This window comes from Tachypleus tridentatus, chromosome 2 (assembly GCF_004210375.1).
Source record: "Tachypleus tridentatus isolate NWPU-2018 chromosome 2, ASM421037v1, whole genome shotgun sequence".
Classification (NCBI taxonomy): Eukaryota; Metazoa; Arthropoda; class Merostomata; order Xiphosura; family Limulidae; genus Tachypleus; species Tachypleus tridentatus.
This window is the reverse complement of record NC_134826.1, coordinates 119362781-119382259: the sequence shown is the minus strand read 5'-3', so window position 1 is coordinate 119382259 and position 19479 is coordinate 119362781. Positions and strand designations below refer to the sequence as shown.

The 19479-nt window shown below is 34.9% G+C and overlaps 1 protein-coding gene across 8 annotated transcripts in view; it reads right to left on the bottom strand.

Annotated features, from left to right (window-relative positions):
- LOC143244941 (SPARC-related modular calcium-binding protein 1-like) overlaps positions 1–19479 on the bottom strand; it is a 104991-nt gene that overhangs the window by 31337 nt on the left and 54175 nt on the right. For 5 of the 8 annotated variants that reach the window (XM_076490528.1, XM_076490534.1, XM_076490531.1 and 2 more), the window contains 2 exons: positions 11074–11307; positions 773–853 (listed from right to left, as the gene is read on the bottom strand). The exons of 1 other annotated variant lie outside the window; for it this stretch is intronic. In XM_076490528.1, the coding sequence (XP_076346643.1) occupies positions 773–853; positions 11074–11307 (315 nt within the window). The remainder of the gene's footprint in view (positions 1–772; positions 854–11073; positions 11308–19479) is intronic. 2 more of the 8 variants (XM_076490529.1, XM_076490530.1) reach the window with 2 other exon arrangements.

The window sequence follows — 19479 nt, the reverse complement described above, 5'->3', positions numbered from 1 at the left end:
ACATGGCTCTTTACATAAACAATGGATTAGGGATGAGAAATTTGAATTAGGAAAGTTTGTGCTGAAAGTGAGGAACAAAGAACATTGGATAACCATAGTCATCATATTTAGAAAGAGAAAGGGCACCATGATTGATTTCCAGATAAACCACTTTCTTGTAAACTCCTAGTATATCTTGTAATTATGCGTTTAATTCTGGGAATATTAATTATTGTTATTTTGAAATTTTTCAGTTACAGTAATCTCTCATCTGACTGTTTTTCTTTCCTTGGACTGTTTACACTTTTATTAGTATTTCGGAGTTTTGCTGTAAGGGGGATTTTGATATCCTTTAATTGCACCTTTGCATACGTCATGCGTTTCATTAATATGGCATTTAGTTGTTTTTTTTGTAAATCAATATCTTAGCTTGTTTTTCAGTACTTAATTTCAAATTCGGTTCCTTTTTATTTTCAGTTCAACCTTAATAAATATTTTAAAGTATTTTGATTGGGTTGAAACCTTACCGGTCATTCACTACAAAGAAATCAATTGAAACAAAACCGTTGTGATAAGTCTGAAAAATTAATGTTTATTTTCAATAAGTATAAGTGGATCAAGGTCTTTCAATACACATTACGTGATACTCACTGATTAGTGAGTAACTGTTTCATTGTAAAGAGAAATCAATATTTGGATTAAAAATTTTCACGAATGGGGAAAAAATAGCATAATTAACACAAACTCTTCTCAATTAATATCTTCTATCTTACAAGATGAATGAAAAACATACCTGTTGGTGATGGTTTCATCTCTGCCGATGCACTCACGGGGCTCTCCTCTGAGTTTAACGACATAAAAATGCGAAGAAAGACTACATGTCAAACAGGTTAGTGGTGTTCCGACGGACCGCAGTCCAGTTGGATATTGCACATTGTTCCCGGCCGGAAGGGAGGTGGAAGGTGGGAAACCGAAAGGAAATGGAAATTTGGACAGAACAGGAGAGAAAGAAGGGGAGAGAGAGTATAGAAAATGCGAGACGTGGCAGAAGGTGAGAGTTTAAAAGACTTTTAATTCTTATTATTTCAAGACATATCATATACTACACAGAGCACGTTTACGAGATATTTCAAGAGAGTCAGCAGAAATGATTTGTTGTCATCAATTATCAAACTAATTTAGTGCATTGTAATATATAACTTAAGCACCAATCTTAAGTAGTTTCTTTTGTGGTTTATACATATGTAAATATTATTCGAATAATATTTTATTCAATTTATTAAAAACAATTCATTGTTATACTCTGAAAAATCAAAGCAATAAAAATTACTTAGAAAAACCTTAAATGGAATAAAAAGTATCCACTTCATAACAGCTGAACCAAGAGAATAAATGTTAAATAAACGTAAACACAACCATTTCCTGGCAGAGAGGGAATTGTTTTTACTTTCTTACGCTATGAAAATCCTGAGTTTGATTCCCCGCGATGGACATAGCAGATAGCCCAATATGGCTGTGCTCTAAAACTAAAATAGAAATAGTTAAATGTCCTGTATTGGTCAGTATTGCAACATGCATCGTAACATACGTCTGCTATCGACGGAGAAGAAACTTTCTGACCAAATGTCTTGCTAAACAAGTGTCATTTGACACTTTTATTGAGAGTATTATAGAACCTGACGGATGCTAACACTTTTTGTTTTATTTAGTATTAGAAACCCTCAATGTTACTGATGAACCATAAGAAGATTTTTAAACTCTGCAGCTGACAATTAAATTTGACAATTTAAATAATTTCCAGTCCTCAAAATCTGTAGAGCATATGTCTTGATTTGTCTGTCTGTGAAATAAAATGTTGATTTTGAGATTTGACTTGAATTTTGTGAACTTGTGCCAACTTCAATTCCTTGTTTATTATCTTATCGGGGACACCAAAGTGATTAACTTAATCACAATAATGTATAATATTCTGAATAACGACATTGCATTAATGGCCTCCACTTTGGTGAATAAAGACATTGTTCCAGGTTAGTCTGGGATCTGTGTGAAGCCTTTTTTCTATCCTAAGCACTCTCTTCTGTAAGACTGTCACCTCCCAAGGATAATATTGAATGCTACATTCTTTGAAATGTTTTTTTTTTCTTGTATGAAAATATTTGTGACGTAGTTGCCAACCATAAATAAGCTGATGGCATGGTCATTATTTGGTTTGTTTCGAATTTCGTGCAAAACTACACAAGGACTATATGCGCTAGCCGTCCCTAATTTAGTAGTGTAAGACTAGAGGGAAGGCAGCTAGTCATCACAAGGGCTATCTGCGCTGGCCGCCACTAATTTAGCAGTGTAAGACTAGAGGGAAGGCAGTTAGTGATCACTACCCACAGCCAACTCTTGGACTACTCTTTTACCAACGAATAGTGGGATTGACCGTCACATTAAAACGTCCCCACGGCTGAAAGGGCGTGCATGTTTGATGCGACGGGGCATGGTCACGACTTCAACGAGAATGAGATATGAAGACGAAACATGCGTCTTTTGCAGCAAAGCGTCACTTATAAGTGTATCTAAATACGTTTTAAATAGGGTGCGATTAACCTTCTGTAGTAACCTTGCTTCATGTGTGAAAATATATCATTCATCTCAATACATTATTTTTAACTTTCTTCATTTTATCACTCAAACTCAGAGTATTTTTTGTTGATGAAAAGTTATTAAACTTGCAGTATCAAGCTCTTTAGCGTAAATTTGAAATAAGCATATTAAATTAAATTATCAAGGTAAACTGTAGCTTCTATAAAAATCACATCCAAAGTCTCTTTCATTTATACGTGTCGTTTACACGAATATGCACAACACACATAGTATCTATTACATTCACATTGTACCAAACACTGAATGTGATTTTTCGCACTACTAAGACACATGTAGATTCTAAAAGTGCCTATATAAGTCTGAAGAGTTTGTATGAGTATTATGTTTAGTTCAAAAATAAATAATGACAACACAAATATAAGATTAACGAGAAAAACGAGCAACCATTCCAATTTTGCTCGTTACACCCTTAAGCAGCGGGTTAATGTTGCAGATAGCAGACTCAATTGATGATGACCGCCGTTTAATGGTTAAACATATCCATAAATTTGGGTTATCTTTTGAAAAACGGTCGTCATATAAAATTTGTCCGATTAAAGGAGAACATAACTTTTACCAATAGAATGAACACTATCCTTACGTATTTTATGGTTATTACTCTTATCTGTAGAATGAACACTACCATTACGCAGCCCTGGATTAACCATTGAGCAAAATAAGAACGTGCTTAGGGCATCAAGAGAAGGGGCACCACAGAGTTTTACCCCTAGCTATCATGCCATTTCACTGCCACACTCAACTTTAGTCGATTTTTTGTAATTGTCCTAATCTGCCGTGCTCGACTTTACTCTCCATTGTCATTTTCTTTGGCTCAGTGAGTGATTAAAGTTTTGAGAAACTACTAAGCTATGCATCTGAAGTAAGAAGTACTAGTAGTAGTTCAGTACTGTGGCGCCGTGGTCATACAAAGATATTGTAAAGAACTGACAAATCAACAAAAAACTAATTTATGATTCTTTGAAAAAGTGCATGAATTGAACAAGTTCATGTGAGTAAGGTTAGTATTGAATACTAGGCTTAACGTTAGTGGCCTTAGTTGTAACGTATTAGCATTAGGCCTAACGTTAGTGTTGTTATCAGTGACAATAACGTTAGGCCTAAATACTATAACTAATTTAGTGTAAGTACACTGGAAACGCTACTGTAGCCTGGAATAATAAAGTGGACTATTCTCAATTTAAGGCCGTCATTTTGAGTTTGCTTTCACATCCAGGTATGCAGATAAAGTTTCAGACACATGTCTATTTTGTTGATGTATGGTTTGTTAACTCATCTAAAGTCCCCAAGTCAAAACTGAGCTTAAAAGTGAAGTTACAACTCATTCTTCAGATATTTCATTAGGATTAAGGAACTCTAGCCTAGACCTAACCCAGCATTCAGTAGCTCAATGTGCAGTACAGTTTGCAATTGATTATATGTTGTGTATGTGTACCAGTACAGAATGATCACTGTGTATATGGGCTACTACAGCATGTGTTCTTGATCATAAATTGTTTTGCAATACATTTTGGGTCACAATGCATTTGCATATTACCATTGACTTGTATACAGCTACCATAGCAACAACCTTAATGCAATGACTGAAAACTAATTCACTTAAAATGGATTGAAGTCAGTCACGAATTGATTCCAGACTGGTCTCTAATGGTTTTCAACCAATCAGAAGGTAGCAAATCAATAAAGGTATTTATGAATTTATGTTTATGTGCTGAGGGACCTAGGTTCTAGGATAACTTTCTGACAATCTTTGTCTAAATGCAGACCTACAGTTTAGTATGTTTGACTGTCTTACCAACGTTTTTCTTTATGAATTTCAGTGTATTTATAATCATTATAACTATATATGATCTATTTTCTTTTATCTTTTTTTTTATTTTTGTTTCTGTATTTTGATGTAAGATGAAATGTGTTCAATTAAGTGGTGCACAAAAGAAAAAAACTGGCAAAAAAAGAACCAACAAAAGGCTTTGAATTTTGTGGCCAAGACTGGAAAGCTGACTAATTTTTTTCACTCAACTTACACAACATGATTTTCCCAATCAAAACCCATCTTCGCCATCAAAAGTCACGTATACTGCATCTAACGCTGACAAGATTGAAGTTTCACCAAACTCCACACCTACAAGTACCACTTTGTCCACTTTTAGATCAGAACATCATGATGACGTTGAGGTGTCACAGGCTGACTCAACTGGCACAAGTCTCACAACTGATCTCACTTTGTCTGTAAATTCTCCTGATATCTCTAGTGCTAATGTTGATGCACGTTGCTCTACAAAACAGTCTGAAGTTAAAATAATTGCTGAAAATAAAAATCTACTGGACAATGGTAAAATGCTTCAGTCTACAAAAGATGAAGAAACTAAAGCAAAAGATCTAGGGTTGCGGCACGATTTTTCTAATGATGATGTGGCTTACTGGATTGCTTGGGAACCAACTGACTTTCAACACCAGGGACTTTCAGTAGTGGCAAACCAATGAGATACTGTTCAAAAAACTTTTCTTTGGGGTAGAAGCCCAATGGTGAGCAGTACAAGAGAGAGTTGTCATTGTATTCATTATCAACAGGGTCAGTTTACTGCTTTATTTGTAAACTCTTTGCCCCTAAATTTTCCTCGTGTTTTGTTGAAAGAGAAGGGTTCAGTGACTGGCGAAATACTATTGTAATTGATCATCATGAAAGAAGCACTAGTCACCGAAATTCTTTGCTAATACTCTTAACTCGCAGAAAAAGTTTAGGCTTGTGACAAGAGTTGGAAAAACAAATTAAAGAAGAGTGCAATTATTGGGAACATGTCTTGAAGCGTGTAATAGCAGTTATTCGTACGTTAGCTGAACGTAGCCTGGCTTTTTGAAGAACAGATGACAATTTGGTTCACTGCAGAATGGAAATTTTTAGGGCTGCTTGGGCTCGTAAGTCGGTTTGATCCAGTTTTAGCAGGAAACATTCCGAAATATGGAAATTCTAGAAAAGGAAATTTTTATTACCTGTTCAAAACCATCAATGGCTCAGGAGATCCACGCGTTCACCGTTGATGAAATAAATTTTTCTGGTAATTTTAGTTTGTCAGTTGACTCGACGCCAGATCTATCACATATAGATCAGTTCAAGTGTTGTACTTCGATACTTAAAAGATAAGTAGCCTATTTAACGCTTTTTAATCTTTCTGGAACTGAAAAGTCATACCAGTGAGGAAATGGCAAACCAAGTATTGCAGTACTTACGTGAAGTTTGCAAACTTAATTTTTCAAAATGTTGGGGTCAGTCTTACGACAATGTTTCTAACATGTCTGGGTGTTATAAGGGGATGCAGCAAAAATTTTTAGAAGAGAATAATCTTGTCATATATGTGCCCTGTGCAGCCCATTCACTAAATCTGATAGGTCGAAGTGCTTTTGACTGCTGTCAAGTGGCAGTTTATTTTTTTCTCTACAGTGCATCTGCTGTATACATTTTTTTCAGCCTCAACTAGCCGGTGGAAAAGTCTTTAAGGTTGTCTTGGAAATGAAAGTGTGTTAAAATCCCTCTCTGATGTCACATGGGAGGCACATGCTATGGAAACAACAGCAATTTTGATGTCTTACTTTAAGATTTTGGAAGCTTTAGAATGTCTAGTTGAAGACCAGTCACAAAAGGGGGACTCTAGAAGAGAATCAGACAATATTGCAAATAAGATGCAAGAGCTGGAACTTGCTTTTATGTTGTTCATGTGGGATGATATTTTGCAAAAGTTTCATAAAGAAAATCAAGTTCTGCAAAACGATGATGTGAACTTAAAAACGTGCAGATCTGTACGGGTCATTAACTGACCAACTTTAAGGGATGACTTTGAAAGATCTGAAGCAACTGCAAAGGAAATACTACCAGATTTTGATTGCAATGCAGCTCAAACTGGCAAACATGTCAGAAAGGAGGTACTCAAGACGGAGATGCACGAGAAGTAGATCTGAATGCCAAAGATAAATTTCGTATCACCACCTTCTACATAATTGTTGACAAACTAGAAACCCAGATGAAAAGAAGAGGACAGGTGTACAAAGATATAGCAAACAGATTTTCTTTCCCAAGTGATGTGCCAAATGATGTCACTTCATCTGCTGAAACTGAAAGGTACTCTAGGTGTTCCCAAAATCTTATTGATGCTTACCCAGAGGACTTGGACACTAGTCTCTCTGCCGAGCTTCATCAGTTCATTCATATGAACGCCAAAGTTCAGTGCAACAAAAACTATAAAAACCTGATTCAGTCATGTTGAACTTTATAAGTAATTTCAGAAAACAAAATTGATTTGTGTGTATTTTTAACATTAATAATCACAAATTGCACAGTTGTTCTGTTGGGATTTTTAATATGCTTGAGTTGAGAAAACGAATGCTCTCAAAAAAGAAAATTAGTTTGGCGACTTGATCAAAGATCTTGTTTAAAAAAATCTAGAAAAAACGTTTTAAAATTTAAATAAATATTAAGGTACAAGTGAATAATTTGCTTACAAGGTTTTAAGTTCAAAGTGAGAAATTGTTGACATCAAAGTGAGAATTTTTTTAATAAAAGAGTTTTGAATAAATTTTTTATTTCTATTAACATCAAATTGTGAATTTATTAACTTAACTCAGGGTGAAAACAAATGTACAGTAAAAATAATTCTTTTTAATTATCATTAATCAAAGAAGTGATTTCCCTCATTATTTCTAAATAAAAGGCCTCAGTCATTGCTTGATTTTGATTCATGCCCAATCTGTTAAATAAATAAAATTAAAAAAGTTTTTATTTAATATGGTTGTGCTGGCTGGCCTGGAAGAAAACTGAAGAAGGGTTATAAATTTTCAAACTTTTATTTCACTTTCAGCATTGAGTATTAATGTCTTGTCACTTAAGCAGTTGAGGGACCAAAGAGGGCACTATTGTTGGGCCGTGCTAAGGGTATCAGTTGCCTTTAATCAGGTCCTGTCCTTACGTATTGTATGGTTATTAGTCTTGACAATAAAATGAACACCACCCTTAGGTATTCAGTGATGTCGAGAAAACCCACTTGTAGAGAAATATATATGCATATATATTACCCTAACGTATTGTATGGTTATTACTCTTACCTGTAGAATGAACACTATCGTTACGTATTGTATGGTTATTACGCTTACCTGTCGAATGAACACCACCCTAACGTATTGTATGGTTATTGTTCTTATCTGTCGAATGAACACCACCCTAACGTATTGTATAGTTATTGTTCTTATCTGTCGAATGAACACCACTCTTACGTATTGTATGGTAATTGTTCTTATCTGTCGAATGAACACCACTCTTACGTATTATATGGTTTTTAGTGTTGCCTGTAGAATAGACACTACCCTTTTGTATTGTATGGTTATTACTCTTACGTATAGAATGAACACCACCCTAACGTATTGTATGGTTATTAGTCTTGCCAATAGAATGAACACCACCCTTACGTGTTGTATGGTTATTGTTCTTATCTGTCGAATGAACACCACTCTTACGTATTATATGGTTATTAGTGTTGCCTGTAGAATAGACACTACCCTTTTGTATTGTATGGTTATTACTCTTACCTGTAGAATAAATATACTCTTCAAAACAAGAAACGCAAAAGGGATATTTTTTTTATTTTAAAGAGAAATATATGTAATAACGTTACAAGCTCAGAGTATGTGATGTTACACGTGTTAAGGCACTGATTGTCAGACCAAAATGACAATAAAAGTTGTGCACTTTGAAAACGGAGGAAAACATCGGATTTTTCGCCAAAACGCATGCGTGTCCAATAAATTTGTTTGAGAGATCTGCATGTTCTGCAAGTGCAACATGTGCAAAATCCCTATAAAAGTGACGGGTTCTTGGTTTCCATAGCTCAGTGTTAAGCCACCGACACGCAATACAGTTACGCCAAGACTGACTAAAGCACAACGCAACAACACCATTGGTCGCTTGGAAGCAGGCGAATCTCGATCAGATGTTGCCAGAGCTGTGAATGTCCACCCAAGCACCATCACAAGGCTATGGAATCGTCACCAACAACATGGATAAACTCGTGGCCGTCCACGATTGGGAAGACCTCGTGTGACCACGCCCGCACAAGATTGCTACATCCGGTTACGTCACTTTCGGGATAGGACCACCACTGCGACGTCTACTGCCTCAACCATACCAGGGCTGCGTAGGATTTCCGATCAGACCGTACGCAACCGTCTACGAGATGCAGGAATCCGACCTCGACGTCCAGTCAGAGGCGTCATCCTCACCCAGCAACATCGTCAAGCACGGCTGCAGTGGACTCGGGCACATCGGGTATGGCCTCATCGACGATGGAGGCATGTTTGGTTCAGCGATGAATCACGTTTTATGCTTCGTAGGCAGGATGGAAGGACCCGTGTTTACCGTCGCCGAGGTGAAGGTTTTGCAGCAAACTGTGCAGAATGTTGACAGATATGGTGATGGCAGCGTCATGATGTGGGCTGCCATCGCCTACAATGCCAGAACAGACCTTTTGCACAATCGAGGGAATCTTACGGCTCAACGATACGTCGACGAGGTTCTTAGGCCCCATGTGCAACCCATCATGGTGAACGTCAACGACGTTTTTCAACATGACAAAGCCCGTCCTCACACAGCCCGACTCACCACTGTCATATTGAGACACCACAACATCAACGTTCTTCCCTGGCCCTCCAGATCACCAGATTTAAACCCCATCAAACATCTTTGGGACGAGTTGGACCGACGTCTGCGACGGCGACAACCTCAACCGCAGACTCTACCTCAGCTTGCAGCAGCTTTGCAGGCTGAGTAGACAGCCATTCCACAAGATGTGATTCGTTATCTCATCGCTTCCATGGGCAGGAGATGCCAAGCAGTTATTGATTCTCACGGGGGGCATACTCGTTATTGACGTTGAGTGACGTTAAACTTCACCTAGTGAGCGTGGACTTCGCCTTTGCAGACTTTGAATGTTCAGCAGTAAATGTGCAAAGTTTCACACATGTCATACAGAACTACCCGGAATAAACGTGTTAACAATTTGTCTCATATTTTGCCTTTTGCGTTTCTTTTTTTGAAGAGTATATTATCCTTGCCTACAGTATGATCATTACTATTACATGTAGTGTTAAGTGATTAAAATTTCTTATATGTGTAAACATTTCACGCTTTTGCTGAAGCTGTTATAAAACTTAACTGAGATTGAAACTTTCTAATTTGTTATTCGAATCTTTGCAATGCTCTAATGGAAAGTTAATATCAGTTAGTAGTTAATATTAACAAGTTAAGTCCACTTGTTTTCATTCTCTAAATTATTGTAAGACGCCAAGAAATTCTAATTTATAAGTTAAAAAGAAACAAAGATACATTTATTACAGTTGGTGAGAAATCAACTTTCGATCTGTTTATTACTTAAAACACCGAAGTTTGTGCTTGTTAAACATTAAAGTTCTCATTCACTGTTACTACAGTATTGAAATATACTACTGAAAATCAGCAGGCATTTCAGTTAAAAATAAGCATTTTCATTAATAGCAAGTTAAAGCTATAAAATTATTTGGAATTCAGAGAGTTATGCAAAACCAATCCAACCTTAATATATATATACGTAACTAGAGAAGCTATGTTAGTAAATAGCTCGAGATTTCTAATATAAAATTATCTATAACCTTCTTCAAACTGTTGTTTTCAAAATAAGAAACACGTACCAAAGGCAATTATAATATTTAACGCTACCAGTGTTTGCATTTTGTACATTTATATCTAAATATAGTCGGAGCGTGTAGTTGTTAACATCTACATAAAACACCGATTGACCAACATATCGTTCTCTTCACGTTTATCATTTAATGATTACTGAAACGTTTTATTTTTAAAATTATCTGAAAGCAAAATAAAATAAAAAATATATAAATTTGTGTATGTACGAGAGTCGCGCCTAAAACTTTAAATTTTGTGTACATTTCATAAATTACCTCTGATTGTAAATAAAACTCAATTGAGCTAGGGTCGTGTGCAAAAATGGCATTCTAACTTTGAAACTAACGTTTGTCCATAACCTAGAGACAGGTGTAAGTCGAAAAATAGAAGCGTAAAAGATGTGGAGTTTTTTTAATACTTCCCTCTTTGAAATATCTAAGATAATTTTGTGTAGTTTCAACCATATCAAAAACAAACAAAAAACTTAAGAAGTTTAACTTTTGTTTGAAACTTATAAATTACTTAAACCGAGTTGAAGACGTTTATAAATTAGTTATGCTAATTTAATTTATGAAGATGAGTGTGGGTGTTTTTCTTATAGCAAAGCCACACTGGACTATCTGCTGAGTCCACCGAGGGGAATCGAACCCCTGATTCTAGATTTGTATCCGTAGACTTACGGCCGTACCAGCGGGGGACTAATTTATGAAGAAAGGATTGAAGAAAAATTCTCTTGGAAGACTTACTACTTATATCTGTCACAAGACATTTTGACCATTCTACTTGAGAAATATTTTTATCGTGATCAAAATCGCAATGCCTGACAAACGTTTTGGCACACTGTCGTGGCTCAATAATTTTCTTTGCCATTCGACGAAGATCTCGGACTTCCCTCTTTCCAAGCACGTTGTCTTTGTTTGTATCCAATTGGTCAAACTTCCATCTGATGACCCGTTGAGTCTCCTGGTCAGCTGGTAACCCTGAATACATCAACAAATTGGAGTAAATGTAATTTGTAATAGATTGAACTCTTTCAACTTAAAATTAAAAAGGCAATATATTTTATAACTCGTACTGTCAAAATTTGAAGACGAAGTCATAATTATTGAGTGGTATTCATTTCCTTAAAATTCTGCAAAATGTTTCGCCTTTTCTTCAAAATACAATTGTACTTCTTTTCATTCAGTACGCGTTTATACTTGCTATTAGTATTAAGTGTAACCTGAAAATACAACATTATCTCTGAAGTCATAGTTTCTCCTTTTTTTCAATGATACTTTCTTCTGTTAATTTCATTTCCGTCGAAAGAGGATTCAAGGATGCCGAAGGAGTCAATGCTTTCACCACTGGAACCACAATACAGTAGTATGTTGTCTGTCATTTAGTCAGCAGACACTAAACTAATATCATATAAAGGGCACTTAATGTTGCAATTTGTACTGTCGTGCCGTCAGAAGAATTATGCCCTCTGTCGGCTACAATACAGCACGACTTACGAACTTCACAAGCATTACATATAAAATTGTTACTCTTAATTTTAATTTAATGTAATCTTAAAACCGAACGTGTGGTCTAAATGCTCGAATAAATATTACTGATATAATAATATTATAAAAATTAGAATATATTTCAATGTTATTTTATTAAGATCACTAGTGGTAATTGTTTTACTCCTGATAGCACATAATAGTCTCGCATTATAAACATTTTCAAGTGAGATAAAGTATAAAAATGCAATGAATAAACAAATAACTCGGTGAGACATTTTTCTCACCATTTTCAAAACATATATCTGCAAACTGCATAATTCACTCAGTAAATCTTCACTTCACAGGTTTTTACAAAAAGTAAGAAAACCTGATAAACGATGGATTTAACAATAAGTTCGAACTAAATCATGTATATTGAAATACATTCTTGGTATAGTTACATTCATAAACTTATATTGCTCTTAGAACACTTTCTTTAGTTCCAAAATCAGCAGATAGATAAATGTTTGGTATATTTGAGTGCAAAACTACACAGTGGTCTGTATCCGCTCCTTCTGTCGCAACGAATCAAAGATTGAGTTTTAGCGATATAAGTCCGTACATTTACCATTGTCCCACCGGGAAACAAATAGATATATGTTACGGATTTATTATTATATATTATTTCAATATCGACGTTTGTTTCAATTAAGTATACATTTAGAAATGCATGTAACGTACGCCATTAAATGTGTATTGCGAAATTCCGCCTATTCACTAAAATTGTAGAACATTGTCGAATGTAAGAATCAACAATATATATTTTATTGTTAACTAGCGTATTGTTACCAACTGAAATTTATAGAACCTCTTTAACGTTTATAAACCGAGCGCCAAGAGACTGTATATATTGTTGGTTTGTTACGGTTAATATACAATAAACCTCGAAAGCTATAACTGTGATCAACGCTTTTTAATCGGAAAGCTATATTTGACCAAAAACGTTTAGAGATCTCAAACGTTACAAAACATTCAACTTTAGTGAATTCACATCAGACATCACTGCTGAAGTTACGTAATGTTTTCGTAAAAATAAGTTTTACAGACTTAAAACTTTTGTATAAAAATCATTATTTGTGATAACTGATATATTATAACTTGTATTATTGTTTGTATACTAAAATATATTTGTTTCAGAAAGAAAACTTATTGGAAAACATCATGTTTGTTTGTTTGTTTTTGAATATCGCGCAAAGCTACACGAGGGCTATCTGCGCTAGCCGTCCCTAATTTAGCAGTGTAAGACTAGAGGAAAGGCAGCTACTCATCATCACCTCCCGCCAACTCTTGGGCTACTCTCTTAACCAACGAATAGTGGGATTGACCGTAACATTATAACTCCCTCACGGCTAAAAGGGCGAGCATGTTTGGTGCGACTGGGATTCGAACCCGCGACCCTAAGATTACGAGTCGAATGCCTTAATCCACCTGACCATGCCGAGCCTGAAAACGTCATGAATATGATAGATTTCGATATTTAATTAACTGTCAAATTAAAACTTAACTCAGTTTCAGGCTATTGGAGTTATTTGAAATCGTAATACGTAACATAATAAATTGGAGTCTTCTCCAATTCGCTGGAATAATTAAATATTATAAAAAGAAAATAACTAAATGATAACTATGCTTCAGCAATTACGTATTATAAGAATGCTAAATAGTTTATTTGTAATTAGCCACAGAACTGCACAATAGACTATTTATATTCGGCTCACCACTGGTATCGAAACCTCATTTCTAGTGTTATAAGTCCACCTGTATACCACTACGCTACTGTGGGACACATAAATAGTGACTGTACTGGAATAGTTAAAGACTGCAAGAAGAAATACTAAATGCGCCTAAATATTCCAAATATTTAAATTTGTAATTAATCTTTTTAAAAAAAAATCACAGAAAACATTAAGTAAAAAAAACATTACGGTTCTTCCAAATGTGTTTTGCTCAACCAGTAAAATGAAATTTTACTATATCCCAGTAGACAGAAATATACTAAAGGTTAAATTCCGATATCGTGTCGTGTAGCTCCGTTGGAAAACAAACTACACCTGTTAGAAATTACAGCAAAATAAGTTAGAAAAACATTTAAGCTGATTTTATAAAATTTACTATGGCAAGATACGGGATTTTACCACATTCTGAAAAAAAGTGTTCCAACATTTTGTGAAAAAAAGAAGTGCAATGTGTGTTCCTCACATAAAAAGATGTGTTATTATGTCCACGTGTAGTGTTCGTGAAACCAGCACACGTATTATCATTTCATAAAAACAAATATGTTTTAGATTCCCCAATATTATTATTACTTGCAGGTATCAAGATAGGTATGAAAAATAATGGTGAACAAAATAAGAAACTGAAACGTATATGTGCTAGTAAAACTAATATGATGCTGACAATAAATATCTTTGTTTTTTGCTGCAAGGTTGTTATATAATTTTGGCCTTAAAAAGAGAGGGCAGGTAAGTTAAAGATTGTAAGAAGTGATAGTCAAATGTAGCCGTAATGTTAGATTATTTCACGTAGTAAATAAAGGCCATGCATTGATATTCGTTTGTGCCTTTTGGTTCGATGAAATACACGTTAAACGAGTTAGTTAAGAGTGAAGTAGTCCAACTGGTTACTGATATACGCATAGAGAAGTTAAACTAACAACTAACACAACAGAAGGTTATTTTAAAATAGTTTTAAATAACAAAAGTCGTTAGATGATACTTTTCACATTGATTGTATTAAACACAGTTTTGGAGATTAAAAAGAAAGAGACTGCTGTTGAACGAAGATTTTGAAACCCTTTATGAATACACCTCTAGGGAAGAAAAGGTAAAGTAGTGAAGGTAGGTCTTAACAATTAACTTTGGAAGAATAATATAAAAAAATACAGGAGTTTGTGAAGGAGAAAGCACAAACTATCAGTTTAAAGTATAAGTTGTCCACATGATAGCTTCTAACAATCTAAATTGAATTATCTAAGCCAATACATCTCAACCTGTGATCTGCAGGCTCCCATCAGGTGATCCGGCAAACTTTGTATAATTAGCGCACAGATAAAAAAATCAACTGATCTGCAAATAAAAAAGTTTCAGAATCATTGTTATGAACCATGAAGTGTAAAAATTAACATAAAACCAAGTGTCCTCCCACGCTTAAGAAACAAAAGCCAGAAGTGTTAAAAAACGCGAACTACGATCTGATTTTGTAATTTTTTGAGTTGATTGAAAAATACTTATATATATTTTCAACACTGTTAATCACGTTTACTCCTAACCTAGATTGAACATTCCAAAGACTACAGTTGTGCAGGAGAGCTAACTAGATCAAAACATGATATAACACTGTTTCACAAAGCGCTAAAGTTTCTCGTTTTTAATTCAATAAACGTTTGTTTTCGTAGTTGTTGTTAGTGGCTGAAGCATTACAAAAACTAGACCATTTGCGCTAATGATGACATGTCTCCCTTTCAACTAACATCAATATAGCTTATTACTTGTTATTACGGTTTTCACTTAATATAAAAACAATAAATTAAATGGCTATGTTCGTACATAACGTCACATCATTAAACTACACTGAGACTACGACTTCTTCAAATTGTACAAAGATGACATCATCAGGACGCAATTCTTGTAATTCCTCAGTACGGTTATCAAAAACCTGATCTGTTTAATCTGAATAACGAGCAGTTGGTTAGAAGGACGTTTCTCGGTTCAGTCCAACGGTTTAAATAATTTATTTTTAATTGAAGTTTTTTTTTAAAGAATTGTTACGCAACGAACGAAAGTTATATTACATTAACCTGCTTTAGTGAGTGAACTTTGAAAACGATACATCTAAATTAAAATTTAAGTTAAAACGAAACACTGAATTTTGAGTCCAAATAAAGTTAATCTAAAGAAGAAGGTCGAGTTGATTTGTGGTATTTTCTGCTAGAAGTAAATTAATGAATCTTTGTAGTTTCCATTCTAAAGTAAGTTATTCAAAGAGTCTTCATTCTGGGTTCCTTAAAGACCAGGGATTATTTACGTAATTTCTGCTTGCCGTTCACGTATAAAATTAGCTTAAGAATCATGGTGTCTGTTCTTCAGTAAGCTTTGTGGTTAATTAGGCAACTATTAGTGTTTCTCAGAATCGTTATATATGGCAAACGTACAACCAAATTTATTTTTATACTTTAGTTCCGCCGCCGAAATACCTCAACAAGGACTTGGAACTTGCATCACAGTAAATTCCCCAGACCGTATTCACGAGGATACGTGTTAAGATCAACAGATATCAGTGGTCTTTCCTCTTAAAAAGATATAATATTTGTTTTGTTTCATACGTTGAATGCGCAAAGGTGCGCAACAGACTACAGTTCGTCTAGTCTGTTTAATTCAATTATTACTAAGCTCTACCGTCTTTAATATGTAGGGATGGGTCAAAGAAAAATGGCCGTTGCATATTATGTATTGTTCATCATAGTTTCAAACCTGTCTTATAACAACCTAAGATACTTTCACGAATACCTAACTTAGATGTTGAAGATTTTCAAGTGATTAAAACCTTCAATTTAGCAAAAAATCACCACTAAAACAGAGAACTAGCAGGTAGCGTAACAGCTAAATGGCATGTTGATTATTCTGGTCCTGGTACCAATGAATAAAGCTGTTGCGATGATTTACATATTAAAATGTTACGTTTCAACTTTGGGAATGGAGAAGCAGTATAGCGTTTCACTAACTGTAACACATGAGTTTCGTCAAGACGACTTGTCACGCCAGGCTAAAACTACTGCCTTCATAGTGGCTGCCATTCATTTAAAAAATAGGGGAACAAGCAACAAAAATTTGAAAAAAAAAAAGGATTATGTACGAATAGTATTGTCAAACAAGGTTCGGATGAATACACAAAACAATAAAAATGATTCAGTGTTATAAGCTTATGAAAATTAGCTATTGTAAGACTTTATAGCATTATTCAGTTTAAATACTTTTGATTCAAATCTGAATTCAACATTCCGTTCTATATAAAAGTTTTGGAAATATTTGACTACTTATGTAGTGATTATTGTGTGTGTTTTTATGTATTTATCTAGTGATTATTGTGCGTGTTTTTATGTATTTATGTAGTGATTATTGTGCGTGTTTTTATGTATTTATGTAGTGATTATTGTGCGTGTTTTTATGTATTTATGTAGTGATTATTGTGTGTTTTTTATGTATTTATGTAGTGATTATTGTGTGTTTTTTATGTATTTATGTAGTGATTATTGTGTGTTTTTTATGTATTTATGTAGTGATTATTGTGTGTGTTTTTATATATTCATCTCTACCTGTTTTACTTATTTTTTAGTATTGCTATTCCTGCATCATCGTTTTTTTGCAAACAGAATTTCTTATTATTTGGAATAATTATCGCTAAGATAACCATAGTACTAAAATGAAATAAAAAATCCTGTTTAAAAAGAGGTTGTATTTGTAAGGTTTCGTTTAGTTTAAATTTCGCGCAAAGCTATACGAAGGCTATCTGTGCTAGCCGTCCCTAATTTAGCAGTGTAAGACTAGAGGGAATGCAGCTAGTCATCACCACACACCGCCAACTCTTGGACTACTCTTTTACCAACGAATAGTGGAATTGACTCTCACATTCTAAAAGTCCCTACAGCTGAAAGGATGAGCATGTTTAGTGTGACAGGGATTCGAACCTGCGACCCTCAGATTATGAATTGAGTGCCTTAACCACCTGGCCATGCCGGGCCATATTTGTAAGGAAACGAAAAATGATCTTTAATGGTATATCAATCATGATATCTACTTTTTGCGTAATGTAAATGAAAAAAAAAAAACATGGATAAATTATTATGCGTATAGAAAATAACAACACTTCTTGTAAAAAATTGAAAGAAAGATTTAACGAATTGGGCCTGGCATGGCCAAGCGCGTAAGGCGTGCGACTCGTAATTCGAGGGTCGCGGGTTCGCGCCCGCGTCGCGCTAAACATGCTCGCCCTCCCAGCCGTGGGGGCGTATAATGTGACGGTCAATCCCGCTATTCGTTGGTAAAAGAGTAGCCCAAGAGTTGGCGGTGGGTGGTGATGACTAGCTGCCTTCCCTCTAGTCTTACACTGCTAAATTAGCGACGGCTAGCACAGATAGCCCTCGAGTAGCTTTGTGCGAAATTCCAAAAACAAACAAACAAATAAATTTAACGAATTACAGTTTAACATAAAATAAAATGTAATAAGGCATTCATGGTGGAATAGAAAGTACGACATTTACTTCTTCTTGAGAACTGTTTGAATGATGTGAAATTTTATTTCTTTTAATATAAATATATAACAAAGTCTCGTGTATTTTTCACTTTTATGATTCGCTCCTGCCATTAAAATGTATTAATTGTATAAGGTAAAAAACTTTACAATCGCTCACTACTCTTAAACCTCAGACTCTCTTGTAATAAGTTCTATGGGAATTGTTTCTTATTGTTTGATACGACTTTTGGCTGTAATATTTCAAGTGTTACGAGCTAGACATTTTTGTGATGCTAAAATATTTTTCGTATGTATGCAAAGTTTCTTTTAAAAATATAATACCAATACGACACCAGGTGGACAATCGATACAAGTATTTGTTACTATATTGTACTTTGATAAGAGAATGATTAATTCTCTTCGTTTGATCGGAGTTTCGACCAAATGTTTACTAGTAGATTCGAAGGCGTAGGATTAAAGGTTCACTTTTACTGTGTTATAATTATCATTGTCTTCGCTCTATAACGTGACAAAAGAAATCAGGTAAAACGCTTAGAAGCTATAAATTAACTAAGCCATTATTGCATCAAATCGATTCGTCTAAGCCTGTTGTCATATTAAACTGATCACGCAGCACTCTTGGGTCACATAACTCGTCCAGGGTCGTAATGGACGACCCCGACTTGGACTTTAATCGGCACGTCGCTAAATCTTCACTTCCATTTATTCCTTCACGGAAGGTCGCCAGCCATTCGACCTTCGCATTCCAAACCGGGCGACTGGAGCCTTCGCTCATAAAGTGAATTCGGTGTGTGGCATCCGAACAAATGCTAATTTGTAAGTAACAAGGAAATTTGACGTCGACGGAAATGTTGGTGTGTAATGTTGTCTGATAATGACACTTTAGCGCGTGATGATTACAGATGTGATATTGTGCCAGATAACTCTAGAAAGGAAAGCATTAACAAATATGCATATATAACTCTAAAATGTTTAGTTCATATTTTAATGCTTCAAAACATTTAGTTTTTTACTACATTCTAACTTTTTCAATGGAGAGAGTGTTATTTATTTGCTAGAGTTTTTAAAATTTTGTCGTATTTTAGTTGACAAGATAAAAGGATTTTGGACTCAGTTTTTGGGACATCAGAATATATTAAAACAACTGACCGGACATACTTGTATAAGTCACATGGTACAACCAAATGACATGTGCGACTTGAAGAAGCCAGTTCAACCAACTTTTGTACGATTTAAATATTGAATACACAATCATTCGCCTGTTTACGAATGTTCAAGTCGCAGCATGATACGCATAGTAAAACAAGAATATTTTGTTTAAGCTTAACAACTTGTCTTTCAAGGCAGGCTATGCAGTTATAGTCTGTAAAAATACTT